The sequence below is a fragment of the Bactrocera latifrons genome, unplaced genomic scaffold (assembly GCF_001853355.1).
Source record: "Bactrocera latifrons isolate USDA-ARS-PBARC rearing strain unplaced genomic scaffold, ASM185335v1 scaffold_47, whole genome shotgun sequence".
In the NCBI taxonomy this organism is placed as follows: Eukaryota; Metazoa; Arthropoda; class Insecta; order Diptera; family Tephritidae; genus Bactrocera; species Bactrocera latifrons.
The window spans coordinates 1,113,224-1,128,129 of NW_017537123.1; the positions used below are offsets into that span (position 1 = coordinate 1,113,224).

General features: G+C 34.0%; 2 protein-coding genes across 3 annotated transcripts in view; both read right to left on the reverse strand.

Annotated features, from left to right (window-relative positions):
- LOC108973240 (solute carrier family 2, facilitated glucose transporter member 3-like) overlaps positions 1-3,423 on the reverse strand; it is a 28,855-nt gene extending 25,432 nt beyond the window's left edge. The window contains exon 1 of one of the 2 annotated variants that reach the window (XM_018940331.1): positions 2,929-3,413. Coding sequence is in view for 1 of the 2 variants with exons in the window: in XM_018940326.1 (XP_018795871.1) it covers positions 2,929-2,961 (33 nt within the window). In the remaining variant the exon portion in view is untranslated. Of the gene's footprint in view, positions 1-2,928 lie in introns of both variants that reach the window. The other variant, XM_018940326.1, reaches the window with a different exon arrangement.
- A 4,482-nt stretch (positions 3,424-7,905) lies between these two features.
- Positions 7,906-14,894, reverse strand: LOC108973314 (solute carrier family 2, facilitated glucose transporter member 3-like). Its single transcript, XM_018940519.1, has 7 exons — positions 14,555-14,894; positions 11,692-11,796; positions 11,439-11,599; positions 10,469-11,066; positions 10,188-10,400; positions 10,017-10,119; positions 7,906-8,198 (listed from the first exon to the last, which is right to left on the reverse strand). Exons 1-7 carry the CDS (start codon positions 14,678-14,680, stop codon positions 7,945-7,947), a joined length of 1,560 nt encoding a protein of 519 aa, XP_018796064.1. The 5' UTR covers positions 14,681-14,894; the 3' UTR covers positions 7,906-7,944.
- Positions 14,895-14,906: the final 12 nt, after the last annotated feature.

Here is a 14,906-nt window from a genome sequence, read left to right on the forward strand (position 1 = left end):
TTATTTGCGTACATTCAATATACAAATTATGTGCAATTATGCATGGTTTAAGTATGTACGAATAATTCAAGTAATACGATGGTATTTATTCCCCAAGTACGATTGATAGGGTATTCACTTGATCGCGGTTAATAATTTCTCAGCGACGTTGATTGATTAGCGGTCATAAATATTTACAACATTTAAACTGTTCTTGTAAAATTAACAACAATTGTATTTGGCGAGTGCTGGTTGTAATTGTTCTCCATTTTCCACCTTGCGACCTCGCCAATTGCTCTTCAAGTATACGAGTATTCACCTCCGTCAATTGTACGAAATCAACGTTCGTAAAAACGTGAGGTCGCATGACTATGCACTCGCCTCCCCACATTAAAAGCAGACCGAAAGCGATTAATATCTGCTGCACAACAACACGTCAAAATATATTCACAGACGAGTGTAGACAAACATACATACCTAGGTATGTAAATAAACAATTGCCTTTGGGTTCAATAGCAGAGTTAAGCTGAGGCACGAGCCAAATTTCTAAACTGCTGATCTGGCGAGATTGCAAATATTGAAAAAATATATATATATGGCAGAGCAAAACTGCGTGAAGACATTAAAATTAAGAACGCACTTAATGCGTAGTGATCATTTTGAACTCGAAACTAATTGCTACAGCTTTTTAAAGCACCCGGAAGCGCAAAAATCACAGGTTACAGGGTATTTGAAAAAAAAAATTCTGCTCTAAGAAACGTACTGCTGTTCTAAATTATAGTTTTGTCCGAATGTAGCATTCCAGCTCTGAAACGTAGATTTATTTTTCTACGTTGTGTCTGCATTGTGTCTGCGGCCATACATTACTTAGGTGAGAACAGATTTTTCAATTATTACCGCTAAAGCTTAGAGCTGAGAATGTCTGTCTGTCACGTGCACTTTGAATAAAAATAACTGTTTGCTTTTACCTAAGTTTAATTGTAGAATGTAGGGGGTTTATTTAAGTAACTTTTTCATTTGCCATTTAAATGTGTTATTTTAATAGTTCATTGATTTACAAACTTGTTTAAATACTTGTAATTGCCGTATTGATTATACAGATCGCATTGAATATCACTTTTGTTCGACAGCACAGGGTTTAAATGGCAAGCTGTTGTACCACTTTAATAAGCTATTCAAATTCTCTTATCTTTAATGCCGTTGTGCATTTTTACTATTGCTTTCATGGGGCAAGCATGATTGGAGCTATGATTTAGTGCAGTATATCTAATTAGATTATAATAATATACTTTTCAATGAAACTTTTCATCACGACTACGAATAAAGATATTCATATTTATTCCTTCCTTTACTGTAGGACCATTTCTATTTTAATATTTTCTCAAATGTTTAATTAAATCAATTCCTAACCTAACCGCAAGTTGGCTGCAGTTCAGTAATTTTGTGTAGACTAAATCCTTTCAAAACTGACAACTTTTGTTTGAGCACAGTGTGGCAGATCAACCTTGTACTTGTGGATTGTGTAGCTTTGATTTACATTCATTATTTAGTTTCACTCCAATCTTTCCTAATTACTAACACAGGAGACATACATACATATGTATGTATGGAACATACAAATTTTGTTTGTTATTATACTGGCGACCCAGCCTCATTTGTGTACGTTCAAGCTCAAGTGCAAGTGCTTTATCAAAGCAAATTGCCATGATACAAGTTAAGTATGCTAATTAAGGAATTTGTTAAAAGTAGCAATTTACTTGCGTACTAAAATAATTACGCAGTAGATAGCGCGAGTAGCAGCACGATTGTATGCTTGAAAACATTTAGTGATTAATTGAGTATCTTCTTGATTTATTTGTTAATAATATTGATTGAATTAGAGATGTTAATGTTTGCAAAACACTTGAGAGCTCTTTAGAGTAATGGTAATGGAATATGATCAAATTCTTTTGAGTATATATTGCCAACAGCAATTTTTTTTACATTTCAGACCGACATTGCGTATGAGCAACAGATACTATTATACATTTAGATGAGTTAATATGCATAGGCATATGTTACACAATAATGTACAAATGACGCTTTTCCAGGTATTTAGCAGAAGGCTTCCGAGGTATTAGCCGTTTCCGCATGGCCGATGGGAAGTTTTTCCACCGACATCGGCCTTAGCTGCTATTCGCCTTTTATACATACTTATACATACAACTAATACATATTACATTTAAAAAATTCAGTGAATTACTGATAATTCCATTTTTTTGCTTCATAATTTATGTATATTGCGCGTTATTAAGTGCCTTGAACGTGCCTTTTTGTGCTTTATTATCACTTTCAACAGCCCAATATTGTGATCATTCTTCCAAAATAATCAAGGCTTTTATAGTTTCTTTTAATTAAAAATATGATAGTACTAAAGTCGTAACCGACTGTATGAAATGAATTTTCATATTTCGATATCGCCATATGAATGTGGTCTCTACGTTCTAATATTTTCGAACCGCAGGCCTTCCTCCTCTCTTTGTCTGACGATATGAAACTGTAGGACCCTACATTTGTTGTGTAATATACATAAAACTCAGTTAAAGTTCTATAAAGAGTGAAAACACAAAATATATGCTTTTGAATTATTGTTCAAAGTTTGTCCAATAAAACGCTCCACAAAATGTTGGTAAAGCAATGGAAATGGAATTGTGTTGTTTTTAAGTGGATGGCGCAAAAGGAGGATTGGAAACTTATTCTGACATATTCCTTCGTAGAAGTATTTCTGTATTCTGACATGGTTTGATATTACTTTGCGAGATTGTGATTTTTTTTTATCACAAATCGACTTTTGTATTGTTGACCTAAAAGTACAAAATTATTTCTTTCATTTTTGTTTTTTTTTTTTGCCTTAGAATTAGATCTCTGATTGTTTGATTTGTTTTGCCGCAAACTGATCCTGGCACTTACATCGTCCTCATTTTTCTCCAATTTGCTATCCATTTTTGCTGGCTGTTGCTCTGTGCTGGTTGGGTGTTTCCTTTGGACAACTTCACTGTTTCATAAGCTCTTATCACCTAGTAGTACTTCAGATTTAATCACTTTTGCAGTTGGCGGTATTTTTATTCACTATTATTATGTTTAATAAGGTAACACTTTTTTATCTGGATATTTTTTATTTGTGTATTTATGACTTTTTACATTATGTTCACTTGCGGCATGAATAGATTCATATCAGTTTTTCTATTGCTCGATTTTAGGTATTGTTCACTGCACTTCCGAGATATGAATGCGATTGACGCGCGTTCCAATCACCTTTTTATGTTGACAATCGGTGCACTGTACACAGGTTGTTTTTTTTTAATTTTTTTTTATATATTTCCGCGCTTTCGTTTTCGTTTTTGTTGTTGTTTTTGCTTTTTAATAAACTGATTCAATTCTGTCAACCTGTGAGCTCTTTCTGATTCGCGCGCCAGTAAGTTCTGTTCAGCGTTAAATACGACCGGTGCGCTTATATACGAGTACCGAGTACCCAGTACCAGCTTCGGCCGATCCGCACGTAATAACTAATATCTCACGATTGTTTACTTATTACTATTGTTAGTTAACATTTACGAATATTATACGGTGCAAGCTTCGTATATACACGTATTGATATGTTAATATGTTTGTACCTACATACATATATCCGTATATAGCGTATATTGACGTGTATATGTACATATGTATGCGTATCTAGCAGATCATGCTAATAATTCAAATTTGGAAAACATTCTCGTTTATACGAATGTATTTACTGTTGCGAATGGGTCTACTCTGTGTATTTGCTAGTAGTTGAGTTTTATCGGCACTCCGGAGATGCACCCATGTGTTGATTTTCAGCTAAACTATCTACTTAACATAGGTCTATTTTCGTTCCACTTTAATCCAAGTTCTGGCGGCCGATTATGTCAGTGTCATAAGAGCATACATACATACATACATGTATTTGTAAATAAAACTTCAAAATAATGTTTTTGTTTATTGTTAAATTTATCTTTGTAATATGGCTCTGACCTAAGTTTGGTGAAAATATGTTATGGATTGGCAATGTTTCATCACCGAGTTTGGTTGAAATAGCTGTAATAATAATAAAAAAAGTACTCGTATGTATGTAAGTAGATTAATCATATTAGAGGATCGTGACAAAGAGAACTTAAAATAGCTAACACATCTTGCACGTTTGTGCCAATTGTAAGTTGTGTGGGTTAATTGTTAAATTGTACTAGTATATATTGCCGAACAACATAATTAAGATTGCAATGTCATCAGCTCCACAACTCGGTGCCCCAATTATTTCTATTCTTTACTTGAGTTCGCCAGTATCGTAATTCCAGCGCTTCGGCATTCTGAACCACACTATCAATCCAGCTAAGTTTTGGTCTCCCTTTGCTTTTGCTATGTATTCCTGCATCTGTCAAGTCGAATTTGCTTAGGAAGATAGTTTTCATCGGCGCGAGTAATATGACCAGCTTACCGTAACCTGAATAACAATGCTTGTACAAAGTCTGTGTGTTATGCCGCTTCCTCCCGCAGCCAACATCGCAAACGGCCCCAAAAATTGAACAGCGGCTATGAAGATTTGGTTTATTTCCACCCAAATGTTCTTCACATTGTCACTATATTAATGTAAATATCCCCCAAACCACTAAAGCTATAACGACCAAATTTTGCTCTGCTCTAATATAATAACAACTCCCGCTGACAGTGTAAAAATGGATGAAATGGGAAGATAACACCGCTCACTCGCCGGAGACCCTACATTTTACCTCTGAGGTGGTATGAGTGGGCTTAATGCGTAACATTCTTCTCAAATTCCTATGTTGTAGAACGAAAATGAGCGAAATTGGACCACAACCACGCCTTCTTTGCATATGGCAGACAGAAGCAATTAATATAACGGGATAAAACTTTGTACAAATAATTCCTTTCGTGTATGCCATTGTATGATAGAAAAATTTTTCAAATTTAACCAAAAATTTTCAAGCCCCTAGGTACCGAATATTTGGTATATATATACTTCTATTGTTGAATTTTATTTGTTGAAACAAAATTTGAGTTATCTCAATGAAACCTACAGAATATGTTTTGTTCACGGCAGTATATCTCTGTGCCTAAAATAGATAAAAAGGCGAAAACTCGATCTAGACCCCATATAACTATTACCAGGATATTCGACTTTAGTCCATATGATTGGTTATGGTATGTACATATATGACCTTAATGAAACTCAGGGACTATTTTTTATTATGTAGTATGATAGTAATTGGCTAAATGAGCTTCAGTCTCCTGCCCTACACAACATATATAACCAACACCAACACTTAACCACAGCAATAATCCCGCATCCAGAACACTCTACACTCACCGCATTAAAACATACGTCACTAGCACGCTTTATTCACCACACTCATCTCTACACCACCTACAATCCACATCACATATAACTACACTACCACTGCATTTTTCACCACAACCAAAAGGGAACAAAAGGGGCGTAGAAACAAGTTCATGGGTTCTTCCATTTTTGTGATCCGCTGATAGAGCCGTGCAATTCAACCCGAGCTCCAACGTTTACAACTTTGTGCGAATATCCAGTTTTTTAACACTTACATATATTAAACATCTAAACTTCAAAGTTGTGTTAGATATCTGAACTCCTACTATTTTTCAATAAAAACCAATTGTGAAATTTTTGCGGAATTCTTGTGTTTTTTCCCTTTTGATAAAATTAAGAACGGTGAGTGCGTGGAAATTAATCGAAAATTACAGTAGTTCATAGATAAAATCGGATCATTACTACACCAACTCCCATATACTATATTTAATGATTTTTGTTTTTCTGACAAATCTTATGGCGAATTTGTCAGTCAGTGTATGAGTTATATTAAGTATATATTTATATATAAAATTGTTTAGATTCCGATTCTCTGGTTGACGTTTTACATCTTAGTATTTCCCTGGCGTTGATTCTTGCAAGTTATAAGAGTATAAAATGTTCTGGTACACGATAACTTAGCCCTTTTTTACTTGTTTATATGTATAAACATTCTAATATGTATCTTGTTTTGAGGTTGCGAATGACCGTTATGTGAACAAAAATAACATATACATACATATAATCTATGCAATATATTCCGAGGATAGCAAGTAATTGAATTTCTTATATTTTCGTTATGACGTTGCGCGCGTAAGGGCTCAATGTAAGGATGACGAGCTGAGTCGATTTTTACATGTCCATATTGATCTGAAATTTTACACACGTAGCTGTGATACAGACTGACCTATTTAAACCAAATGTTTCTTCTTGTATGGAAACTATTTTATTTGTGAAGCGTATTGTAGCTTCGGTGCAGCCTAAGTTCATGATTTTTTTCTTGCTTTACCCTCATAACAGGAATGTCAGAAGTGACTACCTAACGATCATCGAAACGAATTCCGGTTCGGCAGCATAGAATTTTACTACGCCTAAAAGAATGCCGGGAAAATATTATAAGTATATCCATAGCATCAAACAATGTATTTAATACATGTGCATATGAGTATGGAGATGTAAATATGAAACTTTCAACGGTACCAATTACACTTGCTTATGCTTCTTTCGGCCCTCCTATGAAAACCAGCTAAAACTTCTAGTTTACCAGTGTCTCTTACAAATATACGAGTCAGCAGATCCAATTTCTATTATCTACATATCGTCACCTGAAATACAAAATAACGTAACAACATTTTCGAAAATTTACAGTGGCTTGAATGAACCCGAAATAAAATGAAACATGAGTGAACAGAAGTTTTATTATTGGTTACAACTGGTTTATATCTGAGCGCAGAACCTGAAAATGTTGAGCAAATGTATGTATGTAATATTATGTATGTAATTTGAAGTAGTGAATCGTAGTAATGATACGTTATTTTGCATTTCAGGTGACGATATGAATCTATATATGGAGAAAAAGGCGCCGACGCTGACGCTTCCGTGAAAAATAGCGACTGACACTTGCTAATTAAAATGATTAGCGCTCCTTAGTAATAATAATAATGTGTTCTGAATAAGAAATATAAAACGGTATATTTAATATAATAATATAACAATATGGATGTTTATAATGGAGTACCTATATGAATTTTGCTGCCCAACATGAGAGATGTTCTCTTGAAAGTCTCGATTTGACCAACCATTTAATTGCAAGAGATTTCAAAATGTACAATAAATGCTTAATTTTTTTTCGGATAAGCCTCCACTCTTTTACTCCAATTGGAGCATTTAGTACATCCATACACAACACTCTCATCCGTACTCACATATATGTACATACATACCCATATACTTACATCTACTCATATCGGCAAGAAGTTATGAAAATTTGCACATTTACGTTAAAATATTTTAGCTTAGCCATTATTAGCTTACATAATATGTACCTATGTTTATATAATGTCTATAAGTAAGCTTAGATTTTCACTTTTTTGATCATCATTCTCCCGTGTCCAATCGACACTCATTGTAATTTTTCCTTTCCCACAGCTTAGGAGCGTGCTTTTTGGTAAGAAATTTAGTGATAATGAAGAAATATTCTTGAAGTAAGAGCCAAATCGTATAGCAAATGGGGTAAAATTGGAATGTCGCCATAATTGGTTATCCGCCTTGATGGCAACTGTGTTCTTCTTTAATACGATACGAACTTTCTGCATGTTTGGTACATATTAACAGGGTCTTTACATTATTTGCAGATTTGTAGAATTTGCCCAAATATTTTCAAACGTGTTTGTCCTTTAAAAAATTATAGTTTATTAAATCATAACACCGTTACCTAAAAAATTGTGCGCCATATATACATTTATATTACAAGAATCTATGCACGAAAAAATTTGCCTACTTATCAAATTTAAAACCAAGATGTATATCAGTTTATTTATCAATATGAGCGCGCCAACAGCGTCCATGACTTATTTCACCTTGGAGCGAAAACCCTTGGCCACCAGCGGCGCTACTTCAGACGGATCCCGTCCACGTGTTTCTGGTAAATAGAATTTCGTTAGCAGGAAGAGCAGTAGACATGTCGCCGAGAATGGCAGGAATACGAAAGCGCCCCAGGCGTTCTGTAACGATGGAAAGGCCATACCAACAGTAAAATTGCACGTCCAAGAAGATAAGCTGCCCATCGACATGGCCACCGAGCGAGGTGCGACTTCGAAGATCTCTGTTAGAACGAAATAAATATATAATATTTGATGAAATTAAACATAATTCAATGGTTAGTTTAGGTTTAGGGTAATTATGTAATTGACAGAATGAAGGCAGAAATGCCACCAAATCACGAGAGAATTTTTCTCGACTGAACTTATAGTATACAAGTTATCAACGTTAATTGAATAATGATTTCAGCTCATTACGCATGAAAAAGGTTTTCGGGTTTTAGAAAGATGGCGAATAATGTGGCATTGTGTTTCAAACTATTCAGTTTCTGCACCTAAATTTTATTTACTATAGAAGAAAGTTGTGTTAGTTACACCATTTATACTATAATTCAAGAACGGCTGAACTGATTTGGCTGAAAGTGGTGGAGAGGTAGCTTAGAACCCGGGTAAGGACATAGGATACTTTTTATCTCTTCATGTCAAAATTTAATATTATACAACTCATAAATAAACAAATTTATTTCAAATAATAAGCACTTGTTCAAAATTCATGTTTGTAGGAATCATTTGAATATATGCGTACAATTTTAAACAGATTCTTACTCCAAAATAATTAAATTGCAAAATATTTGGTATAATAGAAAAGAACTGCAACCAAATACGCAGTGAAATAGACTATAACTGGCTCAATAATCAGTCGTTGAGTATGTATTATACCACGTGCATTCCAAAAGACTGATGTCATGACCTTTCGAGTCGATTTTTTCGTCCTTCCACGCCTCAGAATCGGTTCATCATGTGCAGTTCACTAGAATGACTGTCGATTGAACTCCAGTGGGAAATGATGGAGCTATGTTTCTGTTGTCACACACCAAAACAAAAATTCGGTTTTATTACAATTAAAGAGCACTCAAACACTTCTCAGAATCAGATATTCATTGCTTTTGTTGGATTATGAACTTGCGAGGCACCCACTTGCACAGAGCTTTCGACTCTTTAGAGCATCATTGTCCTCGGTGCTCATTTTGCCTGCTTCCAGCTTAGCAAATATAATATCTTTCATCGGCGGATTTCCCTCAGCCCAAATTTAACAGCATTACCCCCCAAACAGCAATGCTTTATTAACACACGAAATGCTTTATAATCCATTTTTTTTTTTGTAAACTAACACAAGTTGCTTCACAAAAATACAATATCGCATTAACTAATAGTAATAATCTAACTAATATAAATCATATAGATGGTAGTAGTAGTATTATCTATGTATCAGCCACAGTGAAGCGTGGGCGGGTCCTCTAATATTTACTAAATCTATTATGTTCTAAATTTACTTTATACGCTATTTCTGTACAGTCGGACACAATTATGTACATAGTTTTTATTAAGACCTGCTTTAAAACAATTGTGTTGAGCACAATGTCTACAGACAAATTATAAAATTGAATCATTCGGAAAGCAATTAAATTTTCTTCTCGGAAAACATCGTTTGCATGAATGGTCACACAAATTGACTCACATTTCTTCATCCATAGGCAACAAAAAATAAAGCGTGACTTCGTTAAAATTAAATCACGTGAATTTAAAGGCTGTAAAAACAATGCAGGCGATCCAATTGAATTCAATTAAAAATAAACTTAACACCAAACGCCTTACTCTTTAGGTCAATAACTTAATTCCATTACTGAAACTGTGCTGTCGTATCGAATGTCTTCACACGTTATTGTTTGAGATGGCTTGTGGGTAAACACTCATTGCCTTTTAGTGATTCAATTAAAATGCAATATACATATATAATATATATACGTGTATGTGCATAAATTCATTTTGTAAAGAAACTGTTAATAGTCATACACACATGCAAAAAGTACATTAATACACACCTGAACCAATGAAGTATGGTATAGGTCCCAAACCTAATTGATAAAAGAAGATGTATCCCATAATACCCACAATACACAGTATGGGAAACCAACTTGAGGTATCCTGTAATAAAAATGAGTTTATTCAATTACACATCCTCAAATTTGCATTGGCAATCTTCATAAACTTACTATGTAATATAAAACAAAAGCGATAGCGAAGAGGAAGAAAGAACAAATTCCGCTGGAAAACATCATCAATGGGCGACGATTTAGCTTAGACATCAGCATAGGTCCCAAAAAGGCCACAAGCAAATTCAGACAACCAGCGCCCAAATTCGCCCATTCCGCATCAGTTGTGGAAAGACCGGCTTTTTTAAATATGGATACTGAATAATAGAATATCTGTTGAAAATTATACACTACTTATTAGTGAGCTGATTCATTAAATTTTTTAATTATTTATTTCTTACAGCATTAATTCCAGATAATTGTTGACCACCATGAAAAGAGCAAACAATGATTAATGGCAACAATAATGTCGGATCTTTTAGCACCGAAAAGAAACTGCTTGTTTGTACTTTAGTACTCATTTCTGCATCCATCTCTTCAATTTCATGCTTAATTACGAGGGCCGCATTGGGTCCTTTGCATAGACGACGAAGTTCAGATCGAGCCAGCTCCTGATCGTTGCGCACTATGTAAAGGTACTTTGGGCTCTCTGGAAAATAGTAAGCAGGCAGGAAGCATACAGCCACTAAAATGATGTAAAAACTTAGAGCATAATGCCAGAGCTGGTCGGTGCCGAAAATATGGCGCAAACTAAACACTTGTCCAACCACAACGCCACCGGTTACACCCATAGAGCAAAAGACACCAAAGGTTCCGCGTAAGGCTAGTGGTGCAATCTCTGTAAGGTACATTGGTAGTACGGCTGTGGTCAGACCAGATGCAAGACCGACTATCAAACGACCAAGTAAAAGCATTTCTACGGAGCCAGCAACCCGACAGAAAAAGAAAAGGATTGCACCCAACGTAAAAAGTCCACCACTTATAAGCAAACAACCTTTCCTGAAATAAAAAGAGTTATTTAGTTTAATATACAAACTTAAAAAATTAAAGAAAACATAACACAAAATTCGATAATATGATACTGTAAGCGAGAAATCTAGCAGTACCTCCAAGCCTCAATAATTGTATTTTTCAAAAATAAATTAAAATCTAAAATTCATGATCCACCCCTACAAAGTTTTTATGTTAACTACTAGTAAATTAAAATGGAAATTTTAATTATGAGTAAGGACGCCAAATATAAACAAGAAGTGGTCAGGAGAAATTTATACCGATGTAAGGAAATATAATGTTGTTACTACTCCCATTTTTACTACTTTATTATTCGATTCTTTTCATTGTTATTAGCAAATCTATTGGTAAGCAACTAACCTGCCAAATTTATTGGCTGCCTTAGCTCCTCCAAGCGAGCCGACCGCTCCGCCTATCAGGAAAATTGATACTACAGATGACCAGAGTAAATCTAAACCTGAAGCACTCAGATTAGAACCGAATCGATGGTGTATAGTCTCATTACACCAAACTTTTATAAGCTGCACAAAAAAATTTAAAATAATAATAGGAAAGCAACATAAATTGAAAAGAAAAAATAAAATTACACTAATAAACATAAATATTAACTTACCGATGCTGGAGCATTGATAACACCTATACAGTAACCCACCGGAACCGCAGCCCCGAAAGTAGTAGCGAATCCCACCAGTGCTAACATAGCGCTCCATTGTGGTTTCTACAAGTACATAAAGTTTATATTTATATAAGAATTAAAAGTATAACTAAGTCTCTTTCCAATATTCGGAATCAATAATTTCCTTAATTTAGCATTCTGTTTAGCAAATTTTACAATTTTTACATATTTATTTACATATAGAACACATTGTTTATGAATATTGGAAAATAAAGTCCGTATGGACATATCGAAATAGATATATTTGCTATATGTAATTGTGAACACGCCAAAAGTAAAGCTCTTTGTGTACCCAAAAGTAGTTTGTTCCGTAAAAACTGAGAATTACATCGTAATGGAGATTTTTAAATTCAAATCAAATCTATATCACCCTTATATGTACATATGTATAACATATGGTACATCCATTTGCAGAATCTGTGTGCACCGTATTTCTCAAAATTTTATTCATTAATATACAAATATTTATTGCAAGCAATCTCTCATAACCTTTAATAATTTAATCGTGATTTTAGTTTACGCATTTTTAATAATATTTTATATACATAGATACATACATATGTTGTGCATATTATTATTATTGATTATTTTTGATTCGATCAAAATTGTCTTTCACAAAAATACAAATATTTTAGAACGTACATACATATATGAGGTTAAAGTAGCATCATTAATTTCACTAAGCGCAAGAGCGCATAACAGATTTAACTTAATTATAATTTTTTGAATAATTTAATAATTCAAACGTTTTCTTAACAGGAGGCTCTTGCGTAGGTAATTTGGGGTTATCTCGATGTTGATTAATTATTGTGCAGTAATGATAACATCCACGATAAATTGTTAAGATTATAAATCGGAAACATACAGAACTACAGCAGCAAAACATACGTACATATATTCATGTTCAATTATTAAGCTAGATGTATAATAGTGCATTTCTGTTAGTGATTTTTGTTCCTATGTCATATATGATTGTGTCAATATATCCGCTTTTCCCAAATAATCGTCATTTGCGGGAAGTGTTGATTTTCTTCTTTTAATCAAAGAAATCGTCGTGTGAAGCACATCATATCGGGGGCTCCAAACAGTTTACGGAGGTGCTGCCCCAGGTGAAACTACGTGCCGTAATTGGTTTCGTCGCTTCATAGACGTCGATTTAGATATTGAGCGAATAGGAAGGCCAAAACCCTTAGAAGACGGTGTGACGTTGCTTGATTGGTAACCTTGCCATACGCAAAAAATTAACGACCTTCCGAGTGAAGGAAGGCCAAAAACCTTATAAGACGGTGAGACATTCTTTGATGAGAATCCGTGCTTGCTTCAGCGTTGGGACGCACCCGTCAAATCATTTCAAGGCGACTACATGCCCTGGGAATGATTCAGGCACAAGGAACTTGAATTCCTAATGACCTCAATACCAGGAGAAGCAAGTTGCCTCAGGTTGCCAAACAGGCTAAGACCTACCAGAAAACACTTACTTGAGAAGTCCTAACCCACCCGCCATATTCCTCAGATATTGTACCGTCACAAGGTCTGGCTCAGAAGCAATTTCACTCACGACATCGAAAAATGGCTTGATTCGTGGACACCATATATGAAGTTTTACCGTAATATTATTCGGGCTTTGCCAAAAAAGATGGGAAAAAGTTTTAAATAACGATGAGCAATACTTCAAATAATTTATTTGTAACCATTTCTTTACAATAAAATTTATTTTTCTTCTAATATATTAACATATGTATGCATGTGTTTCGCCGATGTGAAAAATTGCATCGCTAGAAATGTCATAAAAGTTATCAAAGTACTTCGTAATCAGTTAAAAATTAAAATCTTTTATGAGGTTGAAAATAAAATATATGTATATGTACGTACATATGTATACATTTTTTTGAATAAAAGGTGAAAAGTATTTAGGAACAAAAACATAAAAGCAGGAAGTTATAAAAAATTAATAATAAACAATGTTTGGTATTTAGTCAACTTAAGTTTTCTTTAAGTCATTCGTTTTAGTAATTCATTTCTCTCAGATAACTTAGGTTATTTGTGGATTTCTTTCGTGTCTTTAAATACACAAACTTCACCTAAAATGCAAAATAAGGTATCATCAAAAATTCGAAATTTATTGATTACAATTGACTACTTCAAATTACATACATATAACTACATAAATATGTCCAACATTTTAAGGTTCTGTTATCAGATATAACCCAGTTATAGCCAACATTTAAATTTTGTTTTAACGCATTATCCATATTATATCGTGTTTCGTTCAATCCCCAATAAATTTCCAAAAATGAGTGAGGTTACTTTGCATTAATATTTTTATCTGAATAATGGAATTATATTTTTAACTTATATACTAGTTGAGCTTCGATTTGGCTGCGTTATGGTATGCTAACTGATAAGAGCATCGTTAATAGGGTCCTTAATTTTTCTAGGCAACTTTTAGTTAATTAGGAAATACGTTCCTTTAAATACATTAGGTGTAATTAAATAACACAATATAACGTCCAATTTTTTTAACATATATATTCTAATATTCTTTATAATCACATCCTTTATAAACATTGAATGTTTGCATTTAACAAAACGAAAGTTATTAGAAAAATGAGTGCTTCAACTTTAAGCACAAATGTACGCAAATATTTTTTAAAGAGCAGATGAGAAGCAATTTAGAACCAAAAACAGGTACAAGGTTCACATTGCATGCATATTTTGAACATCTCCTCCCAAAACAACTTTTGCCTACAGAGATTAATGTACTTGACCTTAAAAGAACACTGCCATATAAATAGTATACCTTTAGCACTTCCGAAGCCTCATGAAGTGGTACCTTAGTGCCGTGGGTCACACCAAATTTCCTTGTTTGTTGTTCACCATCTAGACGATGCAGAGGTTCACTTTGTGTAGTCATATGCAACTCCATTTTTTATGTTTATTTTATTAACGCAAGCATGCAAGTGCGATGTTTTATTTTGTAATGCGTTTATTGGTAATTGCGAATTGTAAAAAGCGTGCGATATTTGTTTTCTTTGTTTTATCTCCTCTTTGGACATATGCCAGCAATAGGTACATACATATATAATTTCAAAGTTGTAAGCAGAATTATTTTGTTATGAACATTTACGTTTATAGATTTTCTATTTTCATTT